The following is a 16,817-nucleotide window of genomic DNA, read 5'->3' as shown; positions in this document are numbered from 1 at the left end:
CAGTGCAAAAAAAAAAAAAAAAAAAAGAAAAGAAAAGAAAGAAAGCATTAAAAGGAAAATAAGAGAGTATTATGAACAAATTTATAGCCATAAATATGAAAAACTAGATGAAATAGGCTTACTTCTTAAAAAACACAATCTACCAAAGTTTACATGAGAAAAAATATGAATAGATCTACACCTATAAAAGAAATTGAATCAATAATTAAAAACCTTCCAAAACAGAAAGCATGAGATCCAGATGAGCTTTCTAGGGATCTCTATCAAACATTTGAGGAAGAAATTATGCCAATTTTCTACGTCTTTTCTAAAAGGTAAAAGCAGAAGAAATACTTTCTAACTCGTTCTATGAATTCAGCATTACCTTAAACTAAAACCAAAGAGATTCTAAGAATCAACTAAAGAAACAAAAAAAAAGAAACAAACAAAACACTCCTAGAACTAAAAGACAATGATAGTCAATTGCCTTCTTATCCATCAACTACACACAAACAAAATTTGAGAATAAAATTTGCTAATATTTAAATTATCACCTCCTGAAAAAGCAAAATACTTATGCATAAATCTAGAAAAATATGCACAAGATCTGTATGAGTAAAAACAGTGAAACTTTTTGAATGATATCAAAGAACTAAACAAATGGAGAGAGATTAGAAAATCATTGATAGGAAATATTGTCAAGATAAGAATTCTATTCAAATTGACTTATAGATTAAATGGAAACAAAATTCCAACAAGTTATATCATGGGCATTGAGAAACTGATTCTAAAGTTTATATGGGGAGGGAAATGACCCAGAATAGCTAACTCCATATTGAAGGACAGACACAAAATGGAGGACTAACACTACCCAACTAATTCTTACTACAAAGCTCAATAATCAAGACAAGGTGGTATTAGAAAAAAATAAAAAGCATGTAAATGGAACAGAATAGCAAGCCAAGTAATAGACTGACATTTAAAAAGTCAATAATCTTTGACAAAAGAAAAGGTACAATATTATGTAGTAAATATAGTCTTTTAAATAAATGATACAAGGAAAGCTGGACACATACATACACAATTATATATAGCCATTTCAGCTCAAAACAAATCATAAAACTAAATGTAAAATTGCAAAGCTATAAGGCTCCTAAAAGATAACACAGAAGAAAACTTAGATGACCTTGGGTATGGCAGTGGCTTTTTATACACAGTGTCAAAAGCTTAGCCTGTAAAATAAATTATTGGTAATCTAGATTTTATTAAAATTAAAACCTTCTACTCTGTGAAATTGATGCCATGAGCATAAGAAGGCCAGACACAGACTGGGCGAAATATCTGCGAAATGTACAACTAGCACGTAGGGTTATTGTCTAAAATATACATGAAACACTTACTTATAACTCAACAATAAGACAACCAACAAATCACCAAAGAAATGGACAAAAGGCTGGGTGCATTGGCCCATGTTTATAATTTCAGTGACTCAGGACACTGAGGCAGGAGAATTTCAAGTTCAAGAACAGGCTGGGCAACTTAGCAAGATTTTACTGCAAACTAAAATATAAAAAGAACTGCAGATGTGTCTCAGTGGTTAAGCATCCTTGGTTCAATCTCTGGTCCAAAACAAAACAAAACAAAACAAAAATGGACCAAAAACTGAACAGACACTTCACCAGAGAAAATATACAGATGGCATTAAGGGCATTAAGTCTAAGAAAATCTTTTCAACATTTTATGTCATTAGGGAATTACAAACTATAACAACAATAAAATAACACTACACATCTGTTATAATGTACATAACCCAAAACACTGACAGCACCAAAGACTGACAAGGATAGAGAGCAGCAGAGGCTCTCACCCTTTGCTTGTGGAAATAGAAAATGGTAGAGACACTTTGGAAGATATCATGGCATTTTATTTCAAAACTAAATACATTCTTACCAAATGATCCAGCAACCACATTCTTTGGTATTTATTCAAATGAATTTAAAACTTCTTCACAAAAAAGCCTCTACATGAGTGTGTTCAGTGGCTCTATTAATAACTGACACACTTGCAAGCCATCAAAATATCCCACAGTAGGTTAAAAAAATAAATTTTGTGCATCCAAATAATGAAATATTATTTAGTAATAAAAGATATGCTATCAATCATAAAAAGACATGAAAAAAATTAAATGCATACTACTCACTGAAGGAAGCTAATCTGGAAAAGTTACATATTGTATCATTACAAATATCTGATTTTTGGAAAAGGCAAAATTTTGGAGACAGTAAAAGGCTTAGAGGTTTCCAGGGGATTGGGGGTAGAAAGAAGAATAGTCTAAACACAAAGAAAAAAAATATGTGTGTGTATGTGTGTGTGTGTGTGTGTGTATGTGTGTGTTGACCCCAGGGGTGTTTACCACTGAACTACATCCCCAACCCTTTTTTAATTTTTTATTTTGAAACAGGATCTCCTTAAGTTACTTAGAGACTCACTAAGTTGCTGAAGCTGGCCTCAAATTTGTGATCCTCCTGCCCCAGCCTCCCGAGTTGCTGGGATTATAGGTATGTACCACTACACCTGGCTACTCAGAGAAATTTTAAGACAGTGAAAATGTTCTGTGTGATACTTCAAAGATGAATACATGTCATTATACATTCATCTAAATCCATGTAGTGTTCAACATCAAGAGTAAACCCTAATATAAAACTTTGGGCCACGGATGCTAGTGTGTGTTGATGTAGGTGCATCAATTGTAACAAATGCATTACAAAATGCTGACAGTTGGAGAGTCCTGATTGTGGAGAGGAAGAGAGCACATGAGAAGTCTCCATACTTTTTTATTCAATTTTGCCACCAATATAAAACTGCTCTAAAAAGTTCATTTATTTTTTTAAAAACCTTACTTTTTATATATTTTTATGCCTCTATGACTAGTTTCAGGGTGTAAAAATGAGACATGTTGTATGTTAAAATAATATTACTACTGTTCTAAAACCATGTAGTTCTAACAGTGTGATATGTATGAGGTCTTAATTTTATCCATTTCCGAAATTCATTATACATTTTGAATGCTGAAGCTATTATGTCCAAACATATGCTAGGTCCTAAAATTTCCAGAAGGAACAAATGACAGTCCCTATTTCAATTGGAGCAAAGGTCACATAAATGAAGAATTGGAATAAAGTATGAAGGAATGGCCACAAGAAAGGCACATAAAACCATTCACCTCGTTTGCATGTTCCCATTTTTTCAGTTCCCCTTAATGTAATCAAATAAAATAATGTATTTAAATGTTTTTGAAATGCTAGTATGTCTTAGTCACCAAATAATATGAATTTAAATGTTTTTGCTGATACAATGTTTCATTTTTAAAAGGTAGCTAATAAAAATGGCATATATCACATAAATTATCAGTTCATTTCTAAATATTGGTATTTTTAAATGGAGAATAATATGCATGATTATACGTGTGTATCATATTTAATAATATATTTAAAGAATGAGCTATACATCATATTTACCATATTATACATAATAATACACTACATTTAATAGTGTAACTATAAATGCCTACATTTTTGTACTGGAAAGCCTCTTTTGAAAATGCTCTGTGGAATTTTCTCCTCTGTCCCCACTCCTTTTATTTCTCACTTTCCTCAGAGTTATACTCTCAAAACAAGTGAGGAATTAAAAGATTTTTTTTAAAAGTAGAAATAACAACAATAACCAAAAAATGGGAAGAAGAGAAAGTGAGAAGCACAACATTAACAAATGCATATTTAACTGAGTCTGGGAGATCAAGGCCGAAGGCACTTGGTAAACACTCTTTGGAGACACAGTGCTCAAAGGTTGTGTTTGCTGTTGTGCTTGGCGTTTGCTTTGCCTGTGATCTAAGACACCAGATGACCAGTAATCTCACTTGCCCTTTCTTTTCCTACTCTCTGAGGGCTCTGCATACACCTCCTCCCCCCACCCTCACAACCTTGCCTGCCCTTGGCCACGGCCCAGCTCCCTTGCTCCTGGAAACATGTCTGGGGTGGTTAGGATTCCGCAGGTCACACCTTGGCCTGTCAGGACCTGGCGCCTCCTGTGCCCAGCATTAGCCCATCGCTTCATTTCACCTCCAAAGAGTCCAGCGACAAGTCTGCCTTGTTAGACTCAAATCTCAGTGAGCCCAAGGCAGCAGGCAGTTTCCCTTTTGGTTTTCTGTCATATCTCCTTATGTTTTGGCAGTCTGCGATATCCACAGTTCTTATTAACCTCAGTGAGAGCCATGCCAAGGCGAGTGAATGCTAGGATAGGCGACTTGACGCCAGGGTTTTTACACTTAGTCTGTACAAGGTCAGTATTTACAAACTGCATATGGTTGGGCTTGAATTCATGATAAATTTTTAAAGTTTTAGTTTAATTCAAATCCTCCATAATATACTAAAGCTATGCAAAAGCCGAGGGGACTTGCCCATGGCACTTCCATTTGAAAGGTTTGATTCAACTTTATCATGCGTTACCAGCTTTGGACTTCACAACATCTCTCAAAGATAGAAGGGTAAATATTTCTTCCATTTCACTGCATTCTATTCAATTATTATCCACTCATTCATTTAACAAACTTTTTTGGAGAATTATTTGTCAGCTTTTTGTCACTGTGACCAAAATTCCCAACCAAAACAACTCAATGAAAAGATTGGTTTTTGGCTCATGGGTTCAGAGGACTCAGTCCCTTGTCAGCTGGTTCCATTTCCGTGGGCCTGAGGTGAGGTAGCACATCATGGCAAAGAGCATGACAGAGGAAAGCTGCTCTGCTCATGGCAACCAGTGCGCACACGGAAAGAGAAAGGGGCCAGAGAGAAGATAAACCCTTCCAGGACATTTCTCCAGTGACAGACTTCTTCTGACTAGGTTCCACCTGCCAATAGTCCATTCAGGTATCAATGGATTAATCATTTAGGCAATGACTAATCATTGCTCAAAAGCCCCATGTTGGAACCTCATTGCACTGAGGACCATGCTTGCAACACATGAGCTTGTGGGTGACATTCCAGATTGAAACTATACCAAGAACTTTCTCCACTTAGCTCTGATTTTGGAGTGGAACTAAGGAACAACATATTGAATTATGTTCTTATCAGAGAAGCAGAGAATTGGGCAAATTGTACACATAGTAAGTGCAATGACAGATAAGCAAAGAACAGCAGAGTGATCCAATTGGACAGTATAAGAGGGCACAAGTGAAGGCTGCTCAGAGGAGGCAGAGCCTGAGCTGAGACCTAGAGAAGCAAGACATTGCCAGGAAAAGAGGACACAAAAGACCCTGACATTCTGCACTTATTTACTACTTCTATAAACCCTATGACATTCTTATTCATATCATTGCCTCTTTTCAGATGTTTCAATCCAGGTTTAATGCAGTTATAGGACATAGGCAGTCAATTATCAAATAGCTGGCAGAGATGGGACAAGGTACTTGACCTATTTAATTCCTGTTTAGTGCTATTTCCACAAAGTGAAATTATTTCCTCAGGAGGAACGAATGTCATTTGAAGAAGGCATTGAGAGTACAGAAGAATCAAATGATACATTTAGATAGCTTCAACCTATCAGAAAACAAAAAAAAAGTCTAAGAATTTTGCCTGAAGTACAACAATTTTCTAAATCCCTAGTACAAAGTAAATGGAAGAGATTTTCCATTTCTATTTGAAAATGGGCTTATTATGCGGTGACTGTTTAATAATGTCCGTGAAGCACAGGCCACTACTTAAATTTTGCTAAACAAAAATAGTACCCAATTACAGTAAAATTCTATACTTTTTTGGGTGTGTGTGTGTGGGGGGTCATTAGAGAATGTAGAAATTTGCTCTTACCCAGCCAAAGAGAATGTATTAAATCATTTTATTGAATAATGAGAGGAAGTGAAACAAGTAAAAGAACATAAACACATTTCTCCTGTAAATTTTCCTAGAAAAACAACAGGAAGACCTTTACCAAAAAAAAAAAAATCACTTAGAAAAATTACTCAATGGAAAACCACAAGACTGAGAATGACATCTCCACCGGTACTTGCTGTGCAGCTCTGGACGCTCCACTTGAGCAGGGTAGGCACTTGGCTTCTATTATATGTAAATAGTCATTGTATTCCAGTTACCAGTGTTTCAGTGGATAAGTTAAATGACATTCCAGAAATAATTAGAATCATAAAATCCTACACATAAAAAGATAATGTTTAAATTTACAACAAATTAAGTATCTTGCATGTATTAATAAACAATATTTTCATGAGCAGTTATTTGAGGGAAAGAGTTCATACAGACATCTCAGGAAAAACCTCGCGTCTCCAGGTGGCCAGATTATAGCAACTCCTGTTATGCTGTCTGTAATTTATTTTAAATACTTTAGTATAGACAGAATAATGTGTGGGTGGATGAAATACCTGTGCTTTACACGCTGGAGTGAGTTTATTTTTTGAAATATGCTAATGAGGAATCCACTACCCAAGGGTAGTTGGACCATTTGAAAAACATTAATCAGTGTTCTATAACTCAAAAGTTGTAATTTTTAGTGTAATGACTAAATAACTATGAGGTTTTCTGTTTGGGGTACAAGGAACTGAACCGAGTGTGGCTTCATGCTGAGCCAAGTCCCTAAATCCCTTTTAATTTTTTATTTTTAGACAGGGTCTCACTAAATTGAAGAGAGTGGTCTTGAATTTGGTGATCCTACTGCCTCAGCCTCCAGAGTAGGTGGGATTACAGGGGTGTGCCATCAGGCAGGCCCATAAATCCCTATGGCTTCTAACACCACTTCCCATCTGCAGTAGAAGAAAAAGACATTTGAAATACCTTTTTCCCATTGTAAAGGTGATATGAGAACATGATGAACCCATGCTTACCATCCTTCAAAACTGAGCCCTGGCTCTAGGACTCTCATTCTTGCCCATGGCCCAAGGTATAATAGAGAACTTGCCTAATTATAACTAAAGACTAGCTGATTCTCCCTCAAAGCTATTGTCACACAGGCCCCAGAGCAGTTTTTATGCATGATACTGGTCAGTGTCCGATGGATGGAGAGCTGGGACTTCACCTAGTTTAAAGAATGGGAATTTAAATGTTGTGTACCCTTGGTTGGAAAAAATCTGTGCTGGATTGCATCTGAAACTTGCTTTCCCATAATGTCCCTCATGGAGTGTGGAAGAAGGAACTTGGAGCACATGGTTACCTCTAAGTGGGGAGAGAAGTAGGGAAGGGTTGAGATAGAAATCAACTCAAAGAGCCTAATAATTGTGATTGGATGAATTGCCTTAAGCCATTTCACCATTCATTTCTCTTTTTAGCATTATTTGGAAAAGCAATTCATATTTCCCTTGTGAAATGTGCCAAGCATCTACTATAAACTGTGTATGTTGGGGAGATTATTACTTGGTGTACCATAACACAAGTTCCTATTCCAAAAACTTCAAAGAATCTATTTCTTGAAAGCATTGCTTCCTGTGAGGAGCTAATGGGATTTCATCTTTTTTAATAACAAGGATCATGCAGCTGGCATTATTATCTCCCTTTCACTCTGTCTTTTTTAAAACCCAGAATTGTTTAATGTTCAAATTTATATCCTCTGGGCTGATATAAACAGCTTTCATTTTAGTTTTCATCCTTTATGTTTTAATTTTTGAATTTTAGTCAAATTGCTCTATTTTTATTATAATGAATTTTTATTTTATTTGCTACCTTAAATGCTTTATGCACCAAATGGATTGCAAATACAAACATATTTACAACTAAATTTATCATATAACATGGATTTTAAATGGTAAGAGAATTTGGCAGCATTAAAAATTTCCTCTCCACCACAAGTTTAATTTCATAGTAAATAATTGAAGAGTCAAGAAGTTTGTGAACATTAGAAGCTGCAGTATAAAAGCTGAGGGCTATTTTAACAACTTTCAATGTGTACTAAATTATGAGAAAATGGGAAGTGTGAACATTTTAATAAGGAACTTAATTCATGTACTTTTTATCAAAAGATGGTTTGTTCAAACAATAAAATTAGAAAAAAGTTCTCACAATACATCTTTTACTTGATATCTTTAATAATGTTTATTAATGCTTAATAATGTAATATCTTTTCAAGTTTTCTGTATTTTAACAGAAGATTGTCAAGCACAGGTTTTAAATAAATAATCTTCCTAATACCATCACCCATCCCATCTCCCAGCTAATAATAAATGCAGAATCTAATGCAATAAAGGGTTTAATGCCATTGTGAAGCTTGGGTTATTTCAGGTGCTAAATTTTTTCCTTGTAGAAAATCAGGAACGCTCATTCAAATGGGCTGAAGCCATTGATTGGCTATTGCTACTTTCAACATCCATGAAGCAGTGGCCCAGTCTTTCCCTTTAACATTTATTTCCTTTGTCCTCAACATCTTTGAGGCTTAAAATTGGGATTACTTTCTTAATCTTCATGTTGTAGTACTTACCATCTCTCTCATTAGTCTAATTTGAGTTAATTAGAATCTATGTTACTTCTCAGACTATGTTATAGAAGAACAATTGAAGAAAGAGGCACAGACACAATTATGCCATTTTATTGTCTGGAGGAGACAGAAAGCCAGTGGGGCTTCCCTTATTAGGTTAACATCTACCTGACTTCAAAATGTTCCACTGATACAAACAGCAAAGGGAGCCATTGGGAGTTCCAAACTCCATCCCTTTTTCCCTTATATCCACTATACAATCTGATTAATCCTAAGGTGATAGAAGAAAAGAAATGTTCTATGTGTCAAAATGACAAAGTCCATTACATGATTTACAAAATGAGTCGTGTGGGTGATAGTTGTGGGTGAGCTCATGTTTTTATTCTTAAACTGAATTCCTTTTTTGTCATGTTTTATTAAAATCTCCCTTCAAATCTATGTGAATGAAGTATGTGCCTGAATAATCTCTTTGGACAACCACAATGATTTGATAAATGTGAGAATGAAATAAATATAAAAGCTTTGTGGCTCCATTACATCCCAAACGTTGACAGTCTGGCAGTGTGGTATGGTTTGATGCCCCAAAGGAAGCTTTGCTTTTGATGATAGATTTGCAAAGACTTTTGTTGTAAAGATAAGACACTGCATTCTTAAAAATCGATGTGGTTTAAGCCTGTCCTGAATTTCAATGAAATTCATAAAAATTTCAAAAGAAACATGATATGCAATATAATTAAATATATTTGCCACTTACTGTATTTAAGTGAACCGCCAATTTAATGATTAAAATTAGTGACCATTAAGTAGATAATAAATATGAATGAGTCATTATTGTTTAGCAAATAGGTTTTTTATTTTTTCTCCAATACATAGGTACCAACAATATTCATTGTGTAGGAAGAAAGATCTCGAAACTCACTCCTTAAGAAAATTCTAATTGAAAATCACTGAGAGCCATTAGAACATGAATAAATGTAAAACAAATGAAAAACAGATTTTAAGGTACCAAGATCAGGTGGTAGGAAACAAAATAAATGTCAGCTACTTAAGAAATCTACATTGAATAAGAAACTACTAATACTCTTCCAAAAGGGATATTAAGGACTTATCTGAAAGATATTCTCCTCAGAGCCCACTAGATTCATAAAAGCACTAGCTAAGTTGTTTTTCCTTATCTTTAAGTAAAAGATAGCATGAAAGCATTGCATATATCATTAATCAAAAATAGGTTTTAATTGACTGTAGTGCAAAATTGCTTCTCAAAAATTTTCAGGAAAATTTTCAAGGTAGAACTTTTTTCATAGGTTCACTTAGAGAAGTTATACAGAATAATTTAAATAAATATGTTGTATTTTGGGGGATACTATATATCCAGGTAGTTTGTGGCTCTTTTAAAACATAAATTAAATAATAAAATATGATAAATATTTTTTATTGAAAATGAAAATTCAATGAGTTATATGGTTGGGTCTGTCTTTAGCCTATTATATTTATTTCTGCTGCAATGCTTATGTCTATGGAACAGACTAACAAGTTATATGAGTTTTAATTTTATTTGCAAGAGCAAATGAATTATATATGAATCCAAAAGGGAAAATTAACTCCAACTTTCTTGACTGTAAAATTAAAACAATACCTGCTTTACTTATCTCCTAGTATTACTTTGAAAACACTGTTAAAGTGTATATGAAAGTTGGAAGAATAATGAAACCTTTTTACAATGAAGTAATAATTCAGGATTTTTAATTAAAATATGGTGTAATTTGTGTAATTTTATGTATTCTATTAGTCATTTAAAAATTAAAACAGGTGAATTTGAAATTTTTCAGTCACATTTTACTTAACACCACATATGTAAAATATTAACCCAATATGTAAATAATATAAAAAAGAAATATGAGCATTCTCCTTTTCTTTTTCCATTTTTTAGTAACTAAATCTTCAAAAGCCAATGCATATCTTATACTTACAGCAAATATCAATCTAAAGGCTAAATTTTTACCATAAATATTTCATCTGTATTGAGATTCATAAAATTTCTAGTTGAGGAAATTGTAGCAAGCATATTTAACATTTTTAAAAGTAAAATTAAAGATAAGTTCTACAGTCGCCCTTCCTTACACACTCAGTAGACACAGGTGACCTTAGGCTATTGTGCTGAACAGCAGGATAAAATTAAGTAACCATCATAATTGTTTAAAATATGTATTTGTTAATAATAGGATATGCTTTTGTATTTTTAAAAGGCATTGCATCTGAAAATGTAACAAACATTTAAAATACTGTATTCTGATAAAGAAGTAAGTTAGTCATCAAATATAAAACATAATATCTTGACAAAATGTCTGGGTTTTATAGATTATGCAGAGTAATGGATGTCTACTTGGTTCATATCAGTTTCTGGTATTAGTTTATTAACCTACTCTGTCATTTTTTTGTCATAAAATGACTCTAATATCTAATACTTGCATTCATAATTTTCTCTATAGAATACAAATAACTCAAATGTTGCCACATTTAAAACATTTCTTATGCCCCTTTTAATTTGATTGAATTTTATTGTGTTTTTACTTTCAAGGAAACAAAGGGAAAATTCAATGAATTTCTTTGTTCAGAAGAGTAGCTTTTTGATGTAGAGAAAGGATTTGGAGAAGATAAGTTGGGTGTTTTATATGTATGTGTGTGTATATACAGATGTTTTTAAAGTCACAACTTGGAAAATGAGACTATGAACACAATTCTCAATATTCACTCTACCATTCATTTTCCTAGTCTTGGGAACAATAGAAAATTTGCAGAGTTATAGCAACCATTAAAAAATCAATGTTTAGTGCAAGTTATATTGCACTATTTTCTCTAGTTTTATATCTCTCCTATATGTTCTGGAGGATGTCCACCCTTTAGAGAAAGTTTTATCATTTTAATGGGAAAAAAGCTTGCAGATTTGTTCTATTATATTATTTTATACTACCTTGTCACCATTAAGAAACAAGCAAAACTGAATATAACCTTCCCTTCTCCAAGTAAATGGATAAATAGCATTCAGACTCTTGATGTAATGTGCTTTGGTTTAATTGACTTAAAGTCTCCACTAATTCCACATGTAAAAATATATGTTAAATCTAGACACCTAGTAAGTATTTCAGAAATTAAATATTTTCATTATTCATGATTTAATTTATTGAAATTGTCTACCTTATTTTTCTCTAAAAATGTCTTCAAGCGACTTCCTGTATTTGGCACTTTAATGAAATGAAAAAAGACAATCTTTGCAACAAAAATCATATAAAATTATTTTCCTTAAAAATCATATGATTTTAAAAATATGTTTTGAAAAAAAGTCAGAATACAAACTTTCATTGTCTGTTTTATGTGAATTTTCCTACCCGAGACCAGTCAGTGAGAAAGTATCTAAAGGACTGGGAACCAACTGATAATTAAAATTAAAATTGCTTCAGTTTGCAAAATCTGTTCTGCCTTACAGATAATTTTGTGTCTGGACTTGGGGTGAACTTAAAAGACTTCATGAGTAAATGGCATAAGCCAGTTCTAGGTTCACAAATTATTCTCCCTTCCATTTAAAATTATACAGAGTGCTCCTGCAATTTCCTTCAGAAAAAGCAGATGCCTTGTTATGTTGCTATTTATGATGTCCTCTGAATAGAGAGGCATTGTAATATCTACATCAGCAATGTAATTCATGGCACTATAAATATTCTGAACTGTCTGGTGACTCCATGATGAGGCAGTGAATTTCAGTGATAAAGGATTGTTCTATGCAGAGAATGATGTGCAAATAAGAAAAGCATGTAGCCTCATTGCTTTAAGAAAAAATAGCTTCTACAAGACAAATCCCATCACAGGAAGTCTGTTAAAATACACCCGACAGTTTTTATACTGGTATTTTATTGTGTATAATCCCATTCGTAATCAGTAATACATCAGTCAAGGCATAGAAAAAAACACTGTTTCACATATTTTTACTTAATGGCAACGGTTATAGTGGGATTTGCTGTACAGAATGTAAAAAGGGAGTTTCCTCTTGATACTCCTTACAAGTTTATGAGCTAACTAAATCTTTTTCATATTTTAATATACCTACTGGAAAATATGTTTTTCATAAAAGCATAATGCCATATTTAGCCACACATATGTGAATACTTATTTATATGGTTCACAACACATAAATACATGCTCAAATTCAAACATATTCTGTTTAAAGCACAATAATTCCTTGTCCTCTTTATTTAAAATAAAAATATCCAAACTTGTTATTCTCTGAACATAAAGCTGATGGGAGTTGTCACTTTGTATGTGATGAAGGCCCTTCATGTTCCGATAGGTAGCACAAATGTAAGTCAGCTTTGCTTCTTTACATGTATGTGTCTTTTTGTATTTTGAACTGTAAGAATAGAGATGGAGAACTAAAGAATGTGTTGAAATTTTCTTCCATATTCTTCACTCTTCCCTAGACTACTCTGGGCTTTTTGTCTAGGTAGCCATTCATTTCCCACCTCCTTTGTGCTGACACAAACTCAGAATGTTGTGAGCTGGGTCCAAATGGGTACGCCTTCCTCCCTCCTTGCCTGATTAGATTCCTGTGAAAGTGCATTACTCCTACCGAGTGGTCCAAGACCATAACACCTTCTGCTGTGCTCAGATCCAATATGGACCCTCTGCTTCCCTCTTCAGTAAAAAGGAGCAGATTGGGAGATGCATATATTGCTCCATTTCTCAAAGTTTGTCCCATAACAGAAGCATGAGCAGTTTCTCAACTTTTTAGAAAATCAAAATTCTGGGCTCTACTTTAATCTACCAAATGAGAATCGCTAAAGAGTGAAAAGCAGAAATTTGTATTTTAAAAAGTATACCACATGATTGAGTTTGAGAATCATTGTATAGTGAAAGGCAGTGCAAAATGATCCCCAAGGTACAGAGTAAGAAGTAGAACCAGCCTAGAATGCACGTGCCAGTTCTCAGCTCAAATCCAACTGCCTGTGACTCTGTGTAAACATCAGCCTCCTCTTGTATCTGTACTTCTTAAGGCTTGTTTGGGTAATACTTTAAACAGAATTTCCCTAGGACTTTACTTAACTTGGATAAATCAATGACAACAATGGATGTTCAGATTGTAACAATGCAAAAAATGAGATCATAATTAATGATGAATAATTTTCGTTAAATGTTTCTTGACTTTGAAGATCACCTTGGAGACAAGGGCTCTCATTATACTCAAAAGTCTCCACTTCTGGGAGCCAGCTTCTACAAATGAGCACATGTGAATATCTAAAAGTGCCCAATAAAATCCTTTTGAGTAGCTTCAATGTTTTTGTTTGAGAAATAAAATTCTCTGGAAGGATAACTTTGATGCACTGAACCCACTTTTCTTCATCTTAGTTATCAAAATATGCATCTAAAGAACACTGTGAAATGGTACTTCAGTTTTCTTGGCACTGTCTGCCAATCTAATGCATTAGCACTCTGTTCTCTATTAGCTCATAAATTTGTGCACCCAAGAGTGAGCTATGGGCACCATTATGATTGCTTTATTGTTTGCAGCCAAGATTTACTCTCTGTCCCTCTACTCATGAATAATTTCTTTCTCAATTGCCTTTTTGTAATTTCTGTGTATTTTAATTTGACACATTTTTTTTTCAAGTTATCATGGTGGCCTGTCTGTTGCTTAAAATATTTAAAAAAAAAAATTGAACCATCTTTCCTCTGGAAGTATTTCACAGATGATCACAGTGTGATAGTTTCGAAAAAATACAAAGTGTTCAAAGGGGGTTGGCGCTGACACCATTTCATTGCAATAGATAAATTCTAAATACCTTTATGAGAATGCACTTTTAAAGTCACAAGTTGTTGAAAGAAGACAAGTTGTCATGAGTGATTATGCTTAACAGGCTTTATTTCCTTATCTATTAGGCATCCCATCCCCCTTGTCTCTAGGGAGATTTTGTGTCAAGTACAATGAAATTACCATCACTTGGGGGCTGGCACTGTCAGACATAATCCAGGTAAAACACATTTGTGTGATGCAGCCAAGTATATGACTTAGTGCACTCATGATGGGATTCCTTTTGGTCTGAAAATTGATAGGCATAGCCAGAGGGATTATGTAAGTAGTCAAGGGAATGAAATGCAAGGCAGAGAGTGTAACTCTATCCTAGTCTGCAAAGCAAGAGACAGCATGTACCTGGCACCATGCTGGACTAAAGGGTGGTGCCTAAAAATGGAAGCACAGTTACTTTTTATAGTTCAGCTCCTCACAAGGATTTACTCTACACAATATATTAAACAATCTCTTCACACTGCCAATGCTACTGCCAGAGTGTTTCTAAATCATTCCATATTTTGCTGCTCAGAACTCTTTTGGAATTTAGGCTTCTAAATTATGGTGATTAACCATTTAACACTATACTAGGTTCCTAAGAGTTATATTAAAATTTGTTATGAAGATTCTTGCCTTCATAACAAATTTTAATATAACACTTAGGAACCTAATATACAAAGATTTCTTGTGTCACCCCCTAAGACCATGATACATGGTATTCATGTATTTAGCAATTTGTTTAACCCACCTACTCTCAGCTTCTAGAGATATAATGCTAGCAAGACACGGTTCTGTAATGATAAGTGGATTTTACAGATTCACAGACACCATAATATGGTGAGTTTCATGGCCAGAAGTCATCAGATGTATTAGATGTTGAAAGAGATTGAAGGAAGCATGCTGACCCCAGATTTAAACTGTTTGGGGGACGTTCCCTAGAATAAAGTCATATTAAGGTTGAGAGCTGAAGTAGTAATTAACCAAGTGAAGAAAGTAACAAACAACAAATTTAAAAAATAGGTAAAATAAATAAACAAAGAGAAAAAAAGGAAGAAAATAAAGAAAGCTCTCTACAGATGGAGCAAACAGCACATTCAAATTCACATAACCCAGACCAGGGCATTCTGTTCGGGAAACCAAAGTAACACGGTAAAGCTCAGCATCTATGGACAAAGTAGAGAGGTGAGGCTGGGAGATAGAGAAGGCCTAGAACACAAAACAGCTTTGATACAGCATGCTGAAGAGCTTGGATTTTTGCATCCAGAGAACAATAATACTAACAATGCTAACAATCTTTAGCATTTGCAGTGAGGTTACTAAAACTCACTGTTGTGTCAGAAGAATTTATCTGAATTTTTGGAGAGAAGATTGAAAGGATCAAGACTGGCAGGATATTTAGTGATCTATTATAGCATTTTCATTCCTCATAAATAATTCTAAAGCATAGTGCATGAAATATTGTAGGTACTCAATAAATAACTGGTAAAGTATTATTAAAAAAATTTCCTCTTACAGTATATTGTCTAGTGTTGAGTGTAGGAAAACACTACACTCCTTCTAACAAATGTTTAAATATCTCTTTAGATTTCTTTTAAAGCTAAAAAGCTTTCCTTTGGAAACTTGGTCACATCACTAATATCCTATTATGAAGCATTCAAATGGAGTGGGAAGGGAGTCCTTTAAAGAATAACTTTTTCTTTATCCCTGGACTTTAGCATCAAACTAACTTAACCCCAGTCATTATATAAAGGCAAAGCACTTTGGACATGGCCTTTCTCAATATTATATAGGAGAAAGGTTTTCACCACAAAGCAATTAGCCCTTGTTATCACCTGTTACGACATTTATGTAATCAGTTCTCCTCCCCGCCTCTCTCAAAATGCAGTGTCATTGAAGTGGTACCTGATTGCCAAAACATTCATCACTATATTACTGCCTACATTCCCAACAGGTAAAAATTGAAAGGCTGTGTGAATCTTGATTCTGAAACAAAGATTGCTGCAGGAAAAAATGAAAGCTTCTTAACCCCAACTGCTTTCAACAAGGCAAGCAGATGATTAACAATTTTATTTGCAAACAGGTGCAGGGAAGGGAATCAGTTCATCTACTCATATTTTATTTTAATAGAGAAAATATTAGTTAGCCATTCTTTAAACATTTGAATGCAAAATAATTCATGTTTTTAAGATGGGAAAAATCATGTTAATGTTTAATTTGCCCTTTCTAGGTGTATAATTTGAGTCAAATGATTATATTCTATTGCAAATAAGTACGTAATAATCAGTTTGAGAATGCAAAGTGCATTCTCAAATACATTCTCATACATTAAAAGGCTTGAAAAGCAAGCCCATTGAACTTAAAGACTTGTTGCATGATTAGGAACACAGAGGTCCTAAGAATCCAAGTCCTTCCCTTAACATGCATGGTTAACTTTTGGAGGATGGGCCTGGAAGCCTGACACTTGACTAGAATCAGCATTATATCCACTTGACCTAGCATCTTCATTTTATATTAGGATTTTCCAAATTGGAAGCATGAG

General features: G+C 34.1%; 1 protein-coding gene across 2 annotated transcripts in view; it reads left to right on the top strand.

Moving 5' to 3' along the window:
- The first annotated feature begins 2,479 nt into the window (after positions 1-2,479).
- Positions 2,480-16,817, top strand: part of Aldh1a1 (aldehyde dehydrogenase 1 family member A1) — an 87,317-nt gene continuing 72,979 nt past the window's right edge. Inside the window, exons 1-2 of one of the 2 annotated variants that reach the window (XM_048806913.1) lie at positions 2,480-2,537; positions 5,936-6,068. In XM_048806913.1, the coding sequence (XP_048662870.1) occupies positions 6,015-6,068 (54 nt within the window). In that variant the 5' untranslated portion in view covers positions 2,480-2,537; positions 5,936-6,014. The remainder of the gene's footprint in view (positions 2,538-5,935; positions 6,069-16,817) is intronic. The other variant, XM_015492931.2, reaches the window with a different exon arrangement.

This window comes from Marmota marmota, unplaced genomic scaffold (assembly GCF_001458135.2).
Source record: "Marmota marmota marmota unplaced genomic scaffold, marMar, whole genome shotgun sequence".
Taxonomy (NCBI): domain Eukaryota; kingdom Metazoa; phylum Chordata; class Mammalia; order Rodentia; family Sciuridae; genus Marmota; species Marmota marmota.
This window is presented reverse-complemented; position numbering and strand designations above follow the sequence as displayed.